Here is an 18,494-nt window from a genome sequence, read left to right as displayed (position 1 = left end):
ACTGGAAACACGAAGATCTATTTGTGGTGTGCATATCACAGGTGCTGATGTGTGTTATATTTGTTTGTGTACAGCAACATGAAAACGATCCCTCTGTATACACGGGCCTTGAAATGTGACTGATAAGATGTAATATGCATGCCAAACCAAGAGTTGGCAGTGTAATTGTAATCAAACACCTGTGAATATCAACTTTTTTTCCTGCGCAGGCGAGGAAAGCCTGGGAAGGAATAAGCCTACAAGGAGGATACATTAGTTGATAAGCCTGAACACAGATGATAAGTATTTTTGCCATGCATCCCTAATGAAGAAGGTTATAATTATGAGACCTGCTTGCCGGTGTTTCACAGTTGGCCTAAATTCAAACTTAAGTGGGCTTAAACTCCAATACAATGAGCCATAAATCCGGCAGATCCCAGGGATTTCGACGAGGGTGGTAACATGAGCAGCAGAGGTGTGGTGTTAAATATAGAGCAAAGGGCAAAAGGGTCTTCTCCCTAACAACAGCAAAGGCCCTCACTATTGCCAGACGGCTGGAGGTGATGGGTGTGTGTGTGGGGGGTGGGGGTTACTGAACACCAACACAGTCATAGCACCACTTATAGTATCTCCCTGGAGAGATCTAGTGTGTGCATCATGTCCACTGCCAAGTGCCTCAGAGCCACAGAGACTTATCAAAATGTAGGTAGGGCTAAAGTGATTCATCGAATAACTCGAGTAATTTTATTACAATAAACCACGCACCACTGGCGCAATGACGGTGAGCTAGGATGAAAGAGTGTAAAAGATAGAGAATGGCCAAAGAAAATGCAATAATAGACTAGATATTTTCTTAGCTAAGCACAAATTACTCTTCGACTGTCAATACGGTTTCAGATCTGGCAGATCAACATCACTGGCAATAACAGAAGCTATTGAAGAAATAACAAACACTACTGATCTGGGAAAGCATGCCGTATTTATTGCTATTAAGAAAGCCTTTGCTATATTAATTAAAACAATTGGAAAGGTATGGCATTAGAGACATTGTGTTAGATTGGTTTTAAAGGTTTTTACAAAAGAGACAACAGTTTGTTTAGTTGGGTGATGTTTCTTCATCTTATTTGGATATTGTTCGTTATGTTCATCAAGGGTCACTGTTGGGCCCTAAACAATTTATACTGTACATCAATGACATTTGTAAGGTGTTAGATGTAATGAAGCTTGTGTTTGCAGATGACACCAATGTTTTCTTTTCTGGGGAGAGTTTAAATGTTTCGTCAGTTCACTACAAAAAAGGGCAACAAGGATAATCCACAAAGTTGGCCATCTGCATCACACTCACTCACTCTTCATGCAGTCAAAATTATTAAAATTTGTTATTGTGAAGTTCCAAATGGCACAGATCATTTACAAAGTTAAAAACAATACTGTATGTTATCACAAAAAAAATTTTGAGATTGGGGGGGGAATAAACGTTTAACTTCAGAATTAACAGAATTTTCACACACAGAAAAAGATCTGTACTTCACTCTGTGAGGTGATACTATGGAACGGTTTAGGTGAATGAGTAAACAGTGTACAAACATGCATCAATTTAAAAACTAAACATCAAAATAACATTGGCCAAATGACAAATATATGAAAAGTCATAATTATCAGCCAATCTTCGACACAGCATACACACACCGTCTACGCACGCACGCACGCACGCGCGCGCACACACACACAGGTAGCATAATTAAGGGGGGGCCTGTCTCATAAAACTCTTCTTGTAAAATTGACAGCTTCACCACAGCACAGTAAACCACACGGCACGGCAGGTTAATTTGCAGCAAACGTAGGGTGGTATAGTGAATTTAATGTTGTCATTTCATCATGTGTTATACCTGGCATAAATGCTGCTTCCCTATATAAACACCCTTAGTTCTAAATATACTCGCAGACAGACGTCCAGTGCACACAAAGTGCAACTTTGTTGACGGCCTCTTTTGGGATGCTAAATCAGGACATACCTTGGTGCAAAATAACGCTTCGGCATCCTCTCATAATAAGATACAACCAGATTTGCCCTGGAATTCTCGAATAGGTCTGTGTGTGTGATTTCCTCAACTCTGGTCCACTGAAATACGCACGCCAAAAGCATGCAGGGCTGTCAGTAGTATTGGTACACAACTTTTACACGCCAGCTGCAGTTCAAACGAGACTTTGAGAAGCAGCACAAGGCCTTGATATACATTTTGAAGGATGGCAAGTGCAGTGTGTTACATTCCGGAGTCAATATGTCAACATGTTCTCCATGGTGTAAACAAGAATTCTAAAAAACAAAACAAAAAAACAGGCTGTATAAAAAGCTTGTCCTCGCTTCGCCCCATTTGGTACCGAGAACAAGGCCAACCACTGAAACAGGACACGACTAATCTTGTTATCTCTTTATCTCACGTCCAGACGGGGTTATTTCTGCCTCTGTAGTGAGAGAACGTGTACATGTGTGTGCATGTGCGTTACTCTCCCCTGGGATTCACTTATGGTATTATTAGTTCCTCTCCTTGTTCATACACGATCGTTCGGCCCTCGTGAAACGCTTTCTCATCTACGGGGGGACTCATACTTTTAAAACTTTCAGAAACTTTAAAGGACACAGACGAGTCTCACCGGCCGCCGTGTGCTCGGTCATGTGCACGTTTGCTTGCTTGATTTACAGCCTGTGTGCTTGTGCTTGTGTTTGCGGAGTCCATAGTGAAGTTTTTGTATGTTTGCACAGAGACTCGTAGTGAATCTGGGCCAGGGCTTAGGGCTTGGCTGACAGAATGCCTCAAACCAGTTTACTCTGGTTCTGGAGCAGAGAAGTCCGGGGGCGGGACGTGGATCTCTTAAAGCTGCAGAACGTGTGGAGATTCTGGCTTGTCGGTGTGCTTCTGTGTTGTGGTCGTTTAGGTTCAAATGTGGAATTTCTAAGATGTAGTGTAGTATGTAAACCACATGGTGACTGTATGGCGCTTTAAGAGTCTGTTTCTACAACTGACTTAATAAACACATCTCTGTGTGCGTGCATGTGTGTACGTGAGTGAGCGTGTGTCTGTGTGTGTGCACGCGTGCGTGCATTTTTAGAGGAATTCTCGGCCCAGCCTTAAATATATCTTCCCCCATATTTTGCTTTCAAGGACAACAGGAAGTGAGTTGAAAAGTGCAAAAAGAACTGGTTGTGTGTCCGTGTGTGTGTGTTTGACTACCAAAGCTCTGTAGTGGTGGACTGTGAGCATGCATAAAGTGCGTTTGAGTTTAAAGTTTGTTGGGCTTGTCCAAGTGGACAGGGTAAATACAGTTTAAGTCGTGGGTTGACTGTTCAGCATGTAACTGAGCTGGAAGACAGGAGTGGGTGGGGGATTGTTTGTTTGGGACCAGCATCTCTTTCTCTTGTAATTACATATCTCTTGTCTGTTCTGGGGCTGTTGTTTGCTTCCAGCTCTGTATTGGTCTCAGAGCCTGCTTACTCTATTAGGCAGTCATATCAAGAAAGTTTAAAACGACACCTAAACCTGGTTTGCCTCCGTGTGTGTTTCGCAGGAAGCCCTCAGGTCACGCTGATAAGGAGGTGATGGCCGCTGCCGTCCTGACATCGCTGTCCACGTCCCCGCTGGTGCTGTGCCCGTCCTCCACGACAACAGGTAACGCCACGTCCTCCTCCGCTTTGGTGACACTGCATGCACCCGCAAGAAAATCTCCTATCATACCGAATACTGACTCACGCGCCATGCCAACTGTTCAGTCGCGACCTTATCACCATAGTTCTCTTTTGCTGCGCTTGCCATCGCCATGACAACCCTGTCAGACGGTCAAAGTCCTGGCAGCTTTTGTTCTCTCTCTTTTTTTTAATGCGTTTGAGCTCAACTTAACCAAGGCTCTTTGCTCCCAATGAGTCAAGATGGAGGCGTACACATGCTCTGTGGCACCCCGACTGACGAGATGATACCCAGTGGGACAAAGACGTTTTATTTAATACGTCGTGTTTGAAATTGCAATTCACCCTTGGCAGAGTATGCTTTAGGTTTGGACGGACGGCCTTTAGCTTGACACACAAAACCGCAGCAGTGAAACACTGCTGCGTGGAAGTTTGCATGGCGTTCCAGTATAATTGAAATTTTCACATTAATTTCATACTTTTAGTAGTTCTGAGGCATATTACAATATGCAACACTGGGGTATATATACAATGTTCCAAATATAGTTCATGAAACACAGTGGTGCCTCGAGATACGAGTTTAATTTATTTCGTTACTGCTCATACTTAAAAAGACTTGTATTGCAAATCAGCTTTCCCCATTGAAATGAATTGAAATGCCATGAATCTGTACCAGCCTCCCCATATATTCATTCCTCCTCCATTCTGCTCATCCTCACTAGGGCGTGCTGGAGCCTATTCCAGCTATCTTCGGGCGAGAGGCGGGGTACACCCTGAACTGGTTGCCAGCCAATCGCAGGGCACATACTAACAAACAACCATTCGCACTCAGATTCACACCTACGGGCAATTTAGAGTTGTCAATTAACCTACCATGCATATTTTTGGGAGGTGGGAGGAAACCGGAGTACCCGGAGAAAACCCACGCAGGCACGGGGAGAACACGTAAACTCCACACAGGCAGGGCCGGGGATTGAACCCCGGTCCTCTGAACTGTGAGGCAGACGCTCTAACCAGTCGTTCACCGTGCCGCCAGTATAATACAGGCATACATATATACTTTACATCAAGACAGTCTCAGCTCCTCAGTAACTCACAGTAATATTAGTGGTTCTTTGCAGAATACCTGTGAGTTAGGCCTGCGCAATTAATTGAATTTTAATCGTGATCATGTACACTACACATCTAACAGTGTCTGAGAAATCACTTACACTGGCCCAACACTACGTGCGTCTGCAATAAATGTCCGTCTGAAACATGGGTTCCGGCGGCGCATGGTTCCGGGCGTTTGTTTTGCCTCGACCTATTTTGGAAGTCGACTTAGCCGAGTTATTTGATGACAGAGATTTCTAATAACGCGTCCGCAATCCGCCCATAACAAGTCCGCGACCCACCAATTGAGAATCACTACTCTGAAATGATCATTTCAGCTAAATCCGTGCATGTGCAATGTTAGCTCAACCCAGTGTGTATCCTGTCAGCTGCAGTTCCAGAGCCAGCAATTAGGGCTTGGAAGGAGGCGCTGTCAGCCAGCTACAGCAGCTCCACCAGCGGCAACTGGAGCTGGGATGCCAGTGACCAATCGGTGCCCTCCACGCCATCCCCACCTCTGTCCAACGATGCCAACAAGAACTTCCTGCTCTCGTCCCAGGGAGACGACATCAGCGAGGATGTCGCAGAGAGCACGCATTTCATGTTTGAGGACCCCATACCTCGGAAACGAAAGGTGGGGCCGTGTGTATGTGGCGTTCATGTCCTGCTAATTTTGGTAGAAATTTTTGGTTGAATTCTGACCACCCAGATTATGAACTACATTGAGTAACAAGAGGACATTGTGCCACTTAAACAAAGAAACCCCTCAAAAAAGTGAACATCATGTAGTTTTGGAACATGCTGTATAAGGGAGATGGCTTCCGCTCTTTCACTTCTCCTTTTCTAACCTTTTTAAGTGGAATAATTAATTAATTCTTTACTTTGACAGCCGTCCTTTTCGCAGTGAGCTGCTCTGCTTGAGTGTGAACGAGAGAAAAGACAGATGTGGCGTGCAAGCAGACGTTACAGAAGGTTTATGCGATGCATATAAATGAGGATTGTCAGGATGTCGAGGCGTATAAGGATTGAAGCACAAAGTAACAGCATGTGGCAAAATGAAACTCAATATTTCCTCTGGCGACGTATTGTCGGAGGAGTGTACATATACAGTACGCTGCGCAATCTGTGGGAGTAAACTACTCACCCTCATTGGAGCGGGGAAGCAGTAAAAGTGTGTTGTGATGCACAAACTATTGAATAAATGTTTCAAGGGAAATGTTTTATCAAAGCATGTAGGTTGCAAAGAAAGGTGATGACAAGTATTTCAACGTCAGGCCTGGAAGTGTAACTCTTGCTTTGATTCCTTTCTTGGCAGAGAGTTAAGGAGCTTGTTAAACGTGGCTGTGGCCGACCTTAGCGTAACCGTGTTAATGCAAGACAAACCCTCTAGGAATTAGGTGAGTTGTGTTTATTGGACTTAAGAGCCTTGCTGCCGCGTTTTTATGAGTACCTTTTAAACGCGCCATTGGAAACACTGGAGCACCAGTGAGTAACAGATTAGAGCAGTGTAGGAGTTAACTGTTGACACACAAACTGGCCTCGCCCCCTCCTCACCCTCTCATCACGGACACCTTTTTCTCCAGGGGCTGGTGAAAGGCACCGAGAGTACACACCCACCGTCTTTCATTAGTGCCAGTGCAGGTCTGTGCCTGCTCACGGGACAGCTGCCAAGACCCCCACTCGCAAGTGAGGAAATTAATAGAAAACCAAACGTTCTCCTCTTCCCATGTTCACACAACTAGCCCCTGAGTTTTATGGAGCCCTTTATCTAAATGGGAACTTATCTACCTTATGGACATAAGTATTGGGACACACCTCTTACTCAATGCGTTAATCAATATGGGGTTGCAATATACTCCCAGTGTCACAGTGCACAGAGCAAGGTCCAAAATGGCGCTTCTGTTATTTCTAGTGTTAATATGCACCTCCCACCCCCCGAAAAAAAAAAACATCTTCAAAAGTCGATAACACATAGGGATAAGGAAAAGGGAAAAAAACTTGTCACATTGTTTAGACATATACTGGTACCTAGGGGTTGTGGAAAAGCTTGACTTTCATTCCAATGTGATATGTAATGTCTAATGTTACAAATGTGTGTGTGTGTGTGTATATATATATATATATCCATCCATCCATTTCCTGTACCGCTCATCCTCACTAGGGTCGCGGGTGTGCCGGAGCCTATCCCAGCTATCTTTGGGCGAGAGGCAGGGTACACCCTGAACTGGTCGCCAGCCAATCGCAGGGGACATATAAATAAACAACCATTCGCCCTCACATTCACACATAATTTAGAGTCTTCAATCAACCTCGTCAGAACTGTGAGGCAGATGTGCTAACCATTCGTTCACCGTGCCATGTGTATATATATATATATATATATATATATATATATATATATATATATATATATATATATATATGTATATATCTTGCCCGATGATAGCTGGGATAGGCTCCAGCACGCCCGCGTCCCTAGTGAGGAGAAGCGGCTCAGAAAATGGATGGATGGATATATATACACACACATATATATACACACATATATACACACACACACACACACACACATATATATATATTAATTACAGTAAATTTGGTCACCTGAGAATCATGACGTTTTCGTGGGGGCCGCCATATTGATATCTGTTGCTACCGCGTCCATTGATCGGCATCGGGTTTAGCCTATTAACCAGATTGCAGATTTATTTCTTGTACGGCCGCTTCACGCAGCATATCTCCCAAGTTAAAAAAATTCTATCGAGGACAAGGGCAAGTTACTCCGCTGCTTTTCAGAAGAAAGTGATCACGGCAGTTGGACATAAACAAAGCTAATGTGCGATTCAGCAAAATTTTGTGGAGCTTTTATTTTTAAGTTGGACCTCTCAGCACGTTGGCGGCGAGGTAGCATGGCGCGGTAAGACACTCTTAACAATCGTTAAGAGCGGCTGCCTTGACTTCAATTTTTCAGCTGGCCTGACCGCAATGTAAAAACGCAAATAGATAGGGAAATCACAACTGTCGAGTTCTTTGCTGTTTGTGATTGTGCACGACTGACCAGCGGTCAAGCAGAACAACGGAGACGTACTGTCCTTGGCAATTTACTATATTGACAGTGGGGATTTTCAAATGAAAAGTGAGTGCTTACAGCCTAATGTTATTGCCTTCTATGAATAAACTTGTATTTGCTTTCATTAAGTTGCAATTCGTGATTGCACTTTGTAATAGCATATTTATTCAGTTAGCCCTAGCTAAAGTTTATTTTTTTAAATGATTATCTATCATTTGTTCTTATTTAGAGATTCATTTTGAACTGAAAACTTCTACATATTGTTTTTTAAGAAGTAGTGTAATAAAAATAAAAAAATTTCCCCCCTAACCTGAGGAATAATCGTGATTACAATATTGATCAAAATGATCGTGATTATTATTTTGGCCATTATTGTGCAGCCCTACTCTATCCTAAAAATATTCGATAACTGCTGGCCTAAATCAAATGCATTTGTCCATATAATGGACACCTGCACTTTAAATTTTTTTTTTTTTTTAAAAGACAGATTGGATAGTCAGCAAAGTGAATTTATTCTTCTCATTTTCAGGATATGAAAGAGGATAACAGACTGCATTTATCTGATCTTTTCATTTAAAAGGTCTGTTTCAGCAGCTGGCTGTTCTAATAGTCTTAAGTGGCGGACCCCCGTAGGGTAGCATTCAATACGCTTCAAAGTCCTTTCTGCTGAGGCTGCCAGTTAGAGAATCTGGCAGCGTCATGGATCATATCCTCTCATTGAAATCTCATCAGGGGCCTGCTAATGAGCCAACGCAAAGATTGCTGATGACGTAAATGAATAGTGTTAAAGGGAACCGTGCTGTTTTCATGCTGCATTTAGGTGGCGTTCTGACTTTGCGTGTCTCTTTCAGAACTCCATGAAGGTGATGTTCAAGTGCTTGTGGAAGAACTGTGAAAAGGTCCTCAGCACTTCCTCAGGAATTCAGCGACACATCCGCACCGTCCACCTGGGGTGAGTTGGTCCTCTGAGTTCAGCCTCTCAACAGTAACGGCACAGCACACCCGCGACAAAACGGATGGATGGATGGTTAACACTACTACTACTAATAATAATAATTCATCAGTTTTATATAGCGCTTTTCATAAAACTCCGACCCTTTTCAAGCAGATAAAACAACAAAAACAGACAAAAATAGACAGGTAAAATGGTCGATGGGTTAACACAGGTTAAATGCTAATTGAAAGTGGTTAGTTTTTAATAGTTTTTTTTTTTTTATTATTGTGATTAGTCAGAGGCCTGAATGGGGGGTGGTTGTGGAAAGAGTTCCAAAGGGTGCGGGCGGCAATGGCGAAGGCCCTGTCCCCCAAGATATGTTGCTTGTGCTGGCCTGGTCCTTATCATAGAAAATAGGCCAAAAATGTTGGTCATTGTTTTCCAAAGTAACAGCTGATGTTGGAGGGAAATTGAGCACTACAGAAATCTGAGAAATCATTACTGTTAAGAGGCTGAAATCTTTTGGCAATTATAAGTTAAAGGGTCTCTACAGTCAATGTCTCGAAACGATTAATAGATTATCAAAATGGTTGTCAATTAATCTGTTGATTGCTTGTCGCACCTTTACTATATATACTACTATACAGTGGGGGAAGTAGTTATGTGATCCCCTGCTGAATATGTAAGTTGACTCACAAAAGAATTGTCTAATATTTATGGTTATTTATGGATTATGGTAATAGATAGAATGTCAATCAAAAATGCATAAAAAACAAAACAGTGTATTTTATTGAGTGAAATACAGTAAGCATTTAATCCCGAGCAACACAGGAGTTTGTTCTTGGTGGAGAAACCCTCGTTGGCAAGCACAGCGACAAGACGTTTCTTGAAGTTGTTCATCAAGCATTTTGGCCAACTCCTCTTGACTGAAACTTTATAAATTCTTCAAATTTCTTGGCTGCCACTCAGAAACTCAAAGCTTTAGCTTCATACAGGTTGCAGGTTTTCTATTGGGTTGAGGTCTGGAGACTGACTACTAGGCCACTCCATGACCATAATATAGTACCACTGTCAGAAATAATAGCTTTGATTTATATCGCGCCTTAGCGAAGATGCAGCAATTTACCATTTACTTATCATCACATCACATGTGAAACAACGGGAACCCACAAATAATGATATGTATTGTGTAAAATTGATCATTTCGGTGTGGCGTCCTGATGAATATCCTGCTTGCTTACAGCCTTCTACTGCCACTTGCTGGCAGGAAGCATAATAACAGTGGTCACAACTTGGCAGCTGCAACATGTATTGCAATTCAGTAGGGCTATCACGATCGAATCTTTTTAGAATCGATTATCCTATAGATATTTCGTGGAGTACCCTAGTAATCGCCCCCCCCCCCCACAAAAAAATCTATCTTTATTTTGTATTTTTTTACTACTAACATGCATTTTATTCTCATTTATGAGGGCTGGACTTCTATCTTTAAACTGCATATGCTGGTACTAAGTGTATGGTATAAATTCTGTACACAATTTGAGACAACAAACTCAGCCTTTGCTAAACGGTTAGCATACACAATTAGCATTAGCGTGTGAGCGATGACCATTTTAGATAAAAAACAAAACAAAACAGTAACTACCATTCAGCTCATTCATACACTTCTAAAACTGTCATAAAAATCACTTACAGACGCTCCTCTGTCGTTTTTGCTAATGTTTTTCACATGTCCAACAGTGCGTCCGTCTGCAACAAATGTCCTTGCGGGAAACATGGACAGTGGCCAAATGGTTCCGGGCAGTGGAAATATCCATCCATTTTCTGAGCCGCTTATCCTCACAAGGGTCGCGGGCGTGCTGGAGCCTATCCCAGCTATCATCGGGCAGGAGGCGGGGTACACCCTGAACTGGTTGCCAGCCAATCGCAGGGCACACATAAACAAACAACCATTCGCACTCACATTCACACCTAGGGGCAATTTAGAGACTTCAATTAACCTACCACGCATGTTTTTGGGATGTGGGAGGAAACCGCAGTGCCCGGAGAAAACCCACGCAGGCACGGGGAGAACATGCAAACTCTACACAGGCGGGGCTGTGGATTGAACCCCAGTCCTCAGAACTGTGAGGCAGACGCTCTAACCACTCGTTCACCGTGCCGCCCAGTGGAAACATGATTTTATTAAAAAAAAAAAGATTGCTTCAAGGAAGACATTTTGCATCAACCAATTTTTGTGGACGACTTAACCAAGTTAGCCGATGTTTTTTTTTTTTTTTTTTACACAGCCCTACGATTCAGAGCACAAATCACAAATTTTACCTTTAAACAGATAATAATGCTCGTTTTTACTGCTGTATTAATTAGACACAATTTTATTGTGTAGAATTGGGTTTAGATTAGGCTTAAGGTTATGTTTAAAGGATAAGGCTCTACCTTATAAAGGTAGAGTACGCACAGGCACTGAAATATCTTAGACAAGACAAGAAACCGTCACATCTATTTAGATATATAGTTATATTTTTGTTGTTAAAAATGATTATTTTGCAAAAAGAAAAGTTTTTAAAAAGTTATTATTTAAAAAAAAATTGGTATTATTATTATTATTTTTTGGTCTGTTTTCTAAATAGTGTCTTGACTATTCCTAATGAGTCGTCCGTGGCCTCCTTTCAGGCGTAACAGTGACTCAGACTACAGTGACGGAGAGGAGGACTTCTACTACTCAGAGATCGAGGTCAACATGGACAGCCTGACGGAGGGCTTGTCCAGCCTCACGCCCACCTCGCCCACCACGGCCGGCCCCCCGCCCATCTTCCCGCCGCCGCTCGCTGACGTCCCTCACTCGGAGCACATCAACATGAATGGGGCGCTGAGCCACGCCCCGACACTGCTCAGCCAATCTGCACCCTCCACGCTCTGCCACATCCGCACTGACCATGCCTACCAGGTAAGTCGCGCTGCCAAATGGAAAGTGGACACGCATGTTCACACACACTCAAACCCACAGAAAGAATCCTATCGAATTTTGCAAACGTTTTGCACTGAGCTGAGGCGGTTTTGGAGATCAGCGTGGGGGAAAAAAAGGTCTTAGGTCAACTATAGCTCAACGGCGTGGGAGGCTTTACCCGACTTGTGAAGTGAAGAAAGTTTCCTGTAAATATCAACCAAAGTTCACACAGAGAATGAACTCCAAGTCTGTATTTTTTTATTTTATTTTATTTTTTAGACTGATTTTATTCCCTCAAGGGTAAAATCAACTTCACTCTGCTGTATGTTTTGTGTTGCACAACACACAGAAAAAGAAAGAGAGAGAACAGGAGTGCCAGACTCATTTTAATTCAGGCCACATTCACCCCAATTTGATATCAAGTGGGCCAACTATTTCAAAATGTTCCCATTCTTTTGGTGCAAATAATTACAAGTACGTTCGTAAAATAGTCACATTTACAGGATTGATTATTATCTTGAAAATATATGAAAAATATGAAATAAAAATGAACGCAATATCAACACGATCATAAATCAGTTGTTCCTTTACAGATCACAGTGGCTCTTTATATCACTGGTGTCGGTTGGAAACTAAATTATCACTTTTCGGGGAACCCCAAAAAACTGCATGTTTGTTGAGCCATTAACATTGCATTGTTAGAAACGGCAAGCCATTTTCAACACTTGATATTGGCCAAAAATTTAAAAAAAAAAACTTAAAAAAGAAACACGTGGGGACTGACCAGTAATGTCGAGGTAAGCTCAGCATTACTTCACTGTCCACAACAGGTTTATTTATGCGTTTATACTTCATCAAACAAGGCAAGTTTACATTATTTGTATAGCCCTTAATCACAAGACTTTCAAAGGGCTTCACAGGCCCACAGTTGGCAATGACTGTGTGTATTTACAGCTTCAAGTTCATATTGACTACCACATATTCCAATTCATATTGGATTTTTAAATATGCAAGAGGCCTGATTCCAATCTGAAGATATCCCATTCCATGCAGGTTTTTTTCCTCTCTATTCACGATGCCATATCCGAATTCTTACCCTTCGGCGCAACCCCCCCCAAAAAAAACATCTGAATTGTATCATTAGAACCCATCCATCCATCCATTTTCTACCGCTTATCCGAGCTCTGGTCATGGGGGCAATAGCTTTAGCAGGGACGGCCAGACTTTCCTCTTCCCAGCCACTTCATCCAGCTCTTCCGGGGGGATCCCGAGGCCTTCCCAGGCCAGCTGAAAGACGTAGTCTCTCCAGCATGTCCTGGGTCGTCCCCGGGGTCGTGCCTGGAAGACCTCACCAGGGAGGCGTCTGGGAGGTATCCGAATCAGATGCCCCAGCCACCTCATCTGGCTCCTCTCGATGTGAAGGAGCAGCGGCTCTACTCTACTCCTCGCGGATGACTGAGCTTCTCACCCTCTCTCTAAGGGGGAGCCCGGAAACCCTGCGGAGGAAACTCATTTCGGCCGCTTGTATCCGGGATCTTGTTCTTTCGGTCACGACCCACAGCTTGTGACCATAGGTGAGGATAGGAACATAAATCGACCGGTAAATTGAGAGCTTCGCCTTTCCGCTGAGCTCCTTCTTTACCACAACGGACCGATACAAAGTCTGCATCACTGCAGGCGCTGCACCGATCCGCCTGTTGATCTCCCGTTCCATTCTTCCCTCACTCGTGAACAAGACCCCAAGATACTTGAACTCCTCCACTTGGGGCAGGATCTCATCCCCGACCTGGAGAGGGCACGTCACCCTTTTCCGACTGAGGACCATGGTCTCAGATTTGGAGGTGCTGATTCTCATCCCAGCCGCTTCACACACTCGGCTGCGAACTGCTCCAGTGAGAGTTGGAGGTCACGGCTTGATGAAGCCAACAGAACCACATCATCAGCAAAAAGCATAGATTCAATACTGAGGTCACCAAACCGGACCCCCTCTACGCCTCGGCTGCGCCTAGAAATTCTGTTCATAAAAGTTATGAACAGAATCGGTGACAAAGGGCAACCTTGGCGGAGTCCAACCCTCACCAGAAACGAGTCTGACTACTGCCGGATATGCGGACCAAACTCTGACTCCGGTCGTACAGGGAGCGAACAGCCCCGTATCAGGGGGTTCGGTACCCCATACTCCCGAAGCACCCCACACAGGACTCCTCGAGGCACACGGTCGAACGCCTTCTCCAAGTCCACAAAACACATGTAGACTGGTTGGGCGAACTGCCATGCACCCTCGAGGACCCTGCCAAGTGTGTAGAGCTGGTCCACTGTTCCACAGCCAGGACGAAAACCACACTACTCCTCCTGAATCTGAGATTCGACTTCCCGACGGACCCTCTTCTCCAGCACCCCTGAATAGACCTTACCAGGGAGGCTGAGGAGTGTGATCCCCCTGTAGTTGGAACACACCCTCCGGTCCCCCTTCTTAAAAAGGGAGACCACCACCCCAGTATGCCAATCCAGAGGCACTGTCCCCGATGTCCATGGGATGTTGCAGAGGCGTGTCAACCAAGACAGCCCCACAACATCCAGAGCCTTTAGGAACTCTGGGCGAACCTCATCCACCCCCGAGGAGCTTTTTAACCACCTCGGTGACCTCAACCCCAGAGATAGGAGAGCACGCCTCAGATACCCCAGTCTCTGCTTCCTCATGGGAAGGCCTGTCGGTGGAATTGAGAAGGTCTTCAAAGTATTCTCCCCACCGGCTCACAAAGTCCCGAGTCGAGGTCAGCAGCGCCCATCCCCACGATACACACTGTTGATGGTGCACTGCTTCCCCCTCCTTTCCTGCTTTCCTTGAAGCCGTCCGGAAGTCTTTCTCCATGGCCTCACCAAACTCCTCCCACCGACCACCAAAGCCGCATTCCGCTTGGCCAGCCGGTACCCATCAGCTGCCTCAGGAGTCCCACAGGCCAAAACGGACCGATAGGACTCCTTCTTCAGCTTGACGGCATCCCTCACCGTTGGAGTTGAAACAGGGGATTCTGCCAGACGTTCCCAGCCCAATACGTTTGGGCCTGCCATGTCGGACCGGCATCTTCCCCCACCATCGGAGCCAACTCACCACCAGGTGGTGATCAGTTGACAGCTCCGCCCCTCTCTTCAGACGAGTGTCCAAGACATGCGGCCGCAAGTCCGATGACACGACCACAAAGTCAATCATCGAACTGCGATCTATGGTGTCCTTGTGCCAAGTGCACGTGTGGACACCCTTATGCTTGAACATGGTGTTCGTTATGGACAATCCGTGATGAGCACAGAAGTCCAATAACAGAACACCGCTCGGTTCTGATCGGGGGGGGGGGGGCCGTTCCTCCCAATCACACCCTTCCAGGTCTCACTGTCATTGCCCACGTGAGCATTGAAGTCCCCCAGCAGAACGATGGAGTCCCCAGCAGAACGATGGAGTCCCCAGCGGGAACGCTCTCCAGCACCCCCTCCAAGGACTCCAATAAGGGTGAGTACTCTGAACTGCTGTTTGCTGCATAGGCACAAACAACAGTCAGGACCCGTCCCCCCCACCCGAAGGCGGAGGGAGGCTACCCTCTCGTCCACCGGGGTGAACCCCAACGTACAGGCGCCGAGCCGGGGGGCAATAAGTATATCCACACCTGCTCGGTGCCTCTCACCGTGGGCAACTCCAGAGTGGAAAAGAGTCCAACCCCTCTCGAGATGACTGGTAACAAAGCCCAAGATGTGCGTGGAGGCGAGTCCAACTATATCTAGTTGGAACTTCTCGACCTCACACACCAGCTTGGGCTCCTTCCCTGACAGAGACGTGACATTCCACATCCCTAGAGCCAGCTTCTGTAGCCGGAGATCTGATCGCCAAGGTTCCCTGCCTTCGGCCACCGCCCAGCTCGCACTGCACCCGACCCCTATGGCCCTCCCACAGGTGGTGAGCCCATGGGAAAGGGGACCCCAAGTTACCCTTTCGTGCAATGCCCGGCCGGGCCCCATGGTTGGAGGCCCGGCCACCAGGCGCTCGCCTTCGTGCCCCACCTCCATGACTGGCTCCAGAGGGGGGCCATCATTAGAACCATGCAATGTAAATCCAGCCTTAGTTATTGTAGTTGTCTATTTTCATCTTTCTGTCTTGTTAGAGTTTCAAACTCAGTGTAATGTAGTTTGTTCTGAAGTTGCCAGTAACCATATGGAATCAAGTTGTGTTTATGTCTTCTTGCATGCGCAGGGGCCCGGTGTGACTCAGGTGCGCACAGTGAGCATCGGGGAAAAGCGGCAGCCGGCATCCAACACAAACGGCACCGTTAACAAAAACCACGCTTTAATAATGCCTGCGCCTAAATCAGCGCCAGGAAACAGGTACGCAGCAAAGTGCTCTTCCTGCCATTGTATTTAAAACAATTGATAGACAAATGTATTGGGACCCCTGGGCGTTGTTCCTACAGAAGAGAGCATTTGTCCTGCAAGGAGAACTTCTTTATACTTAACTCTATTTTTATTTGCATGTTTTTGCACATGTATGCGCGTGCACACACACACAAAACAAGTCAAAATGTTTATTTAAAATATGTGGGGAAAAAAGTGATTTTAAAGGATAAAATAATAATTTTAAAATAAATTTAATTTTAAGTAAAATAGTTCATTGTAATCATAAAACAGTAATTCATGCTCACTTTAATATCTTATTACTAACAATAAATCAGTGAACAATTTATACACAATAATTATATTATTGTTATTATATATTGTGGGATAAATACAAAATGCAAAAATGAATACATACATTTTATTTAACAATTAATGATATTGCTTCTATGCTTTCGCATGTGCTTTCACCAAGGAAACCCCGTGGGGAGGCCAAGAAGTGCCGAAAGGTGTACGGCATGGAGAAGAAGGAGATGTGGTGCACGGCCTGTCGCTGGAAGAAGGCCTGCCAGAGATTCACCGACTAAGACCCCCTTTCTCCTTTTACTCCCCCCTTCGCCGGCAAGACGCTGGAGCAGGCTTCTTGTTCTCAGTGCTGCCTCCTGCAGAGCAGCGGGAGGTTTGACTTTGCTCTTTACTCTTTCCAAACAGAAAAAAAAGAGAGAAAAATGTACTTTCTGCTGCTTTTTTTCTTAAGACTGAAACTTTTTCAATCGCTCACTGTCGACAAATAATGGGGTGGGGGACAGAAACGTCACATGAATTCGGAACTTGGAGATTATATTTTTGATTTTACACTTTTTTTCCACTCAATATGTAAGACTAAAAATATTTTGGTATAGTCAGTTGGTGATGATAGCAGCATCGCTAGCATAAGCTATTGTTGACTGGTTCAAAAGACCTCCGTAGCACATCAGTGTCACTGTTAAAATGACAGCAAAGCCACCGTTAAGTTGCAGCCACGTCCTTTCATGGTTGTTTCCTGCAGCCTTACTGGGCACTGATGCGACGCGACACGACGCGCATCTTCCGCCTGCCTATTCAGTCTTTCATTGCCGCCAGCTAGACATTTGTCTTCACATTTTGCAGCGATGCACAAAACCCTCATGCAACGTGGTACAAAAAAAAGTTCCCCCCCCCCTTGACTTTCCAAAAAATGCGCTTGAGAGATGTACACAGTATATGATATATATACCCTACTCCCCTCCTCCTCTTTAACCTAGGGATATGCACCTTGAAGAAACGAGTCGACTTTTACGAGTATCACTGTAAGCCTGAGAGAGCGGATATGTTTCCTATTGAGAGTTTATTTTCAGCATGGACGTGCTGAAGCAACTAGCAGTTGCACTGTGCAATCGGCAGGATTACAACTCGTTGAATATTTTGTCTTTCTTGCTTTCATGTTGTCATTGTTGTAAAAGTGAGTTGAGGCAGAAAAGCTCTGTTGTTCATTTGTTTTTGTTTTTTTCATTTGACAGCTGATGTTCTGAGATTCTCAGAAAATATTTTTTCGTCACCATAAATTATACATATATGTCCTTTGGAATCCCCCCGTGCCCTCCACAACCCCATCTGACTTACGTACAGTGGATATAAAAAGTCTACACACCCCTGTTCAAATGACAGGTTTTTGTGATATTAAAAAATGAGACCAAAAGCAGTCATTTCAAACGTTTTTTTCCTCACCAGGATTCAGAAGTATAACCTGTACAACTCAATTGAAAAGAAAAGTAAAAATAAACAACAGCAATATTGAAGGAGCTGCAGGAATTTCTGGCAAGTACTGGCTGTTTAGTGTGACAACACTCTCCTTGTTCATATGTCTGGGCAACTGACTTAGAAAGGAAAAAAAAAACACTCTTGAAGTCTACCAAATGCATGTGGGAAGATGTTTTCTGGTCAGATGAAACCATGTTGGGCTATAATCCCAAAAGATATGTTTGGGGCAAACATAACACCAAATCCAAATAACTGTCAATGTTAGTACAAAACCTTCAGGCTTCTGCTAGAAAGCAAAAAAAAAAAAAGCCTACCAGAACATCTTACCTTAATTTCGGATCAATCATAGGCACTTTGCCACAATCAAAACGCCACAATCAATCATAGGCACTTTGAATGGTGGTAGGTGTGTGCCGATGCTCCCATTTAACAGTATTTTGAAGGTGATTGGTTAATTGGGAACACAGCAACATCCCTAGTTACAAGAGGGAGTGCACACTTGTGCAACCAATTTATCTCAGTTTTTGTTTTGTTTTTCTACCCCCCCTTGAAAAGATTAATCTTGGTCTCATTTTTCTACATCACAAAAACCTGGCATTACGCGTACACTTTTATTTCCATTGAATGTAGTAAG

At 44.4% G+C, this 18,494-nt stretch overlaps 1 protein-coding gene across 2 annotated transcripts in view; it reads left to right on the top strand.

Annotated features, from left to right (window-relative positions):
• Positions 1–18,037, top strand: part of slc2a4rg (SLC2A4 regulator) — a 39,564-nt gene extending 21,527 nt beyond the window's left edge. Inside the window, exons 3-8 of one of the 2 annotated variants that reach the window (XM_061757446.1) lie at positions 3,547–3,647; positions 5,143–5,387; positions 8,675–8,775; positions 11,431–11,704; positions 15,945–16,075; positions 16,557–18,037. In XM_061757446.1, coding sequence (XP_061613430.1) covers positions 3,547–3,647; positions 5,143–5,387; positions 8,675–8,775; positions 11,431–11,704; positions 15,945–16,075; positions 16,557–16,668 — 964 coding nt within the window. In that variant the 3' untranslated portion in view covers positions 16,669–18,037. The remainder of the gene's footprint in view (positions 1–3,546; positions 3,648–5,142; positions 5,388–8,674; positions 8,776–11,430; positions 11,705–15,944; positions 16,076–16,556) is intronic. The other variant, XM_061757539.1, reaches the window with a different exon arrangement.
• Positions 18,038–18,494: the final 457 nt, after the last annotated feature.

Source organism: Phyllopteryx taeniolatus, chromosome 1 (assembly GCF_024500385.1).
Source record: "Phyllopteryx taeniolatus isolate TA_2022b chromosome 1, UOR_Ptae_1.2, whole genome shotgun sequence".
NCBI lineage: Eukaryota > Metazoa > Chordata > Actinopteri > Syngnathiformes > Syngnathidae > Phyllopteryx > Phyllopteryx taeniolatus.
This window is presented reverse-complemented; position numbering and strand designations above follow the sequence as displayed.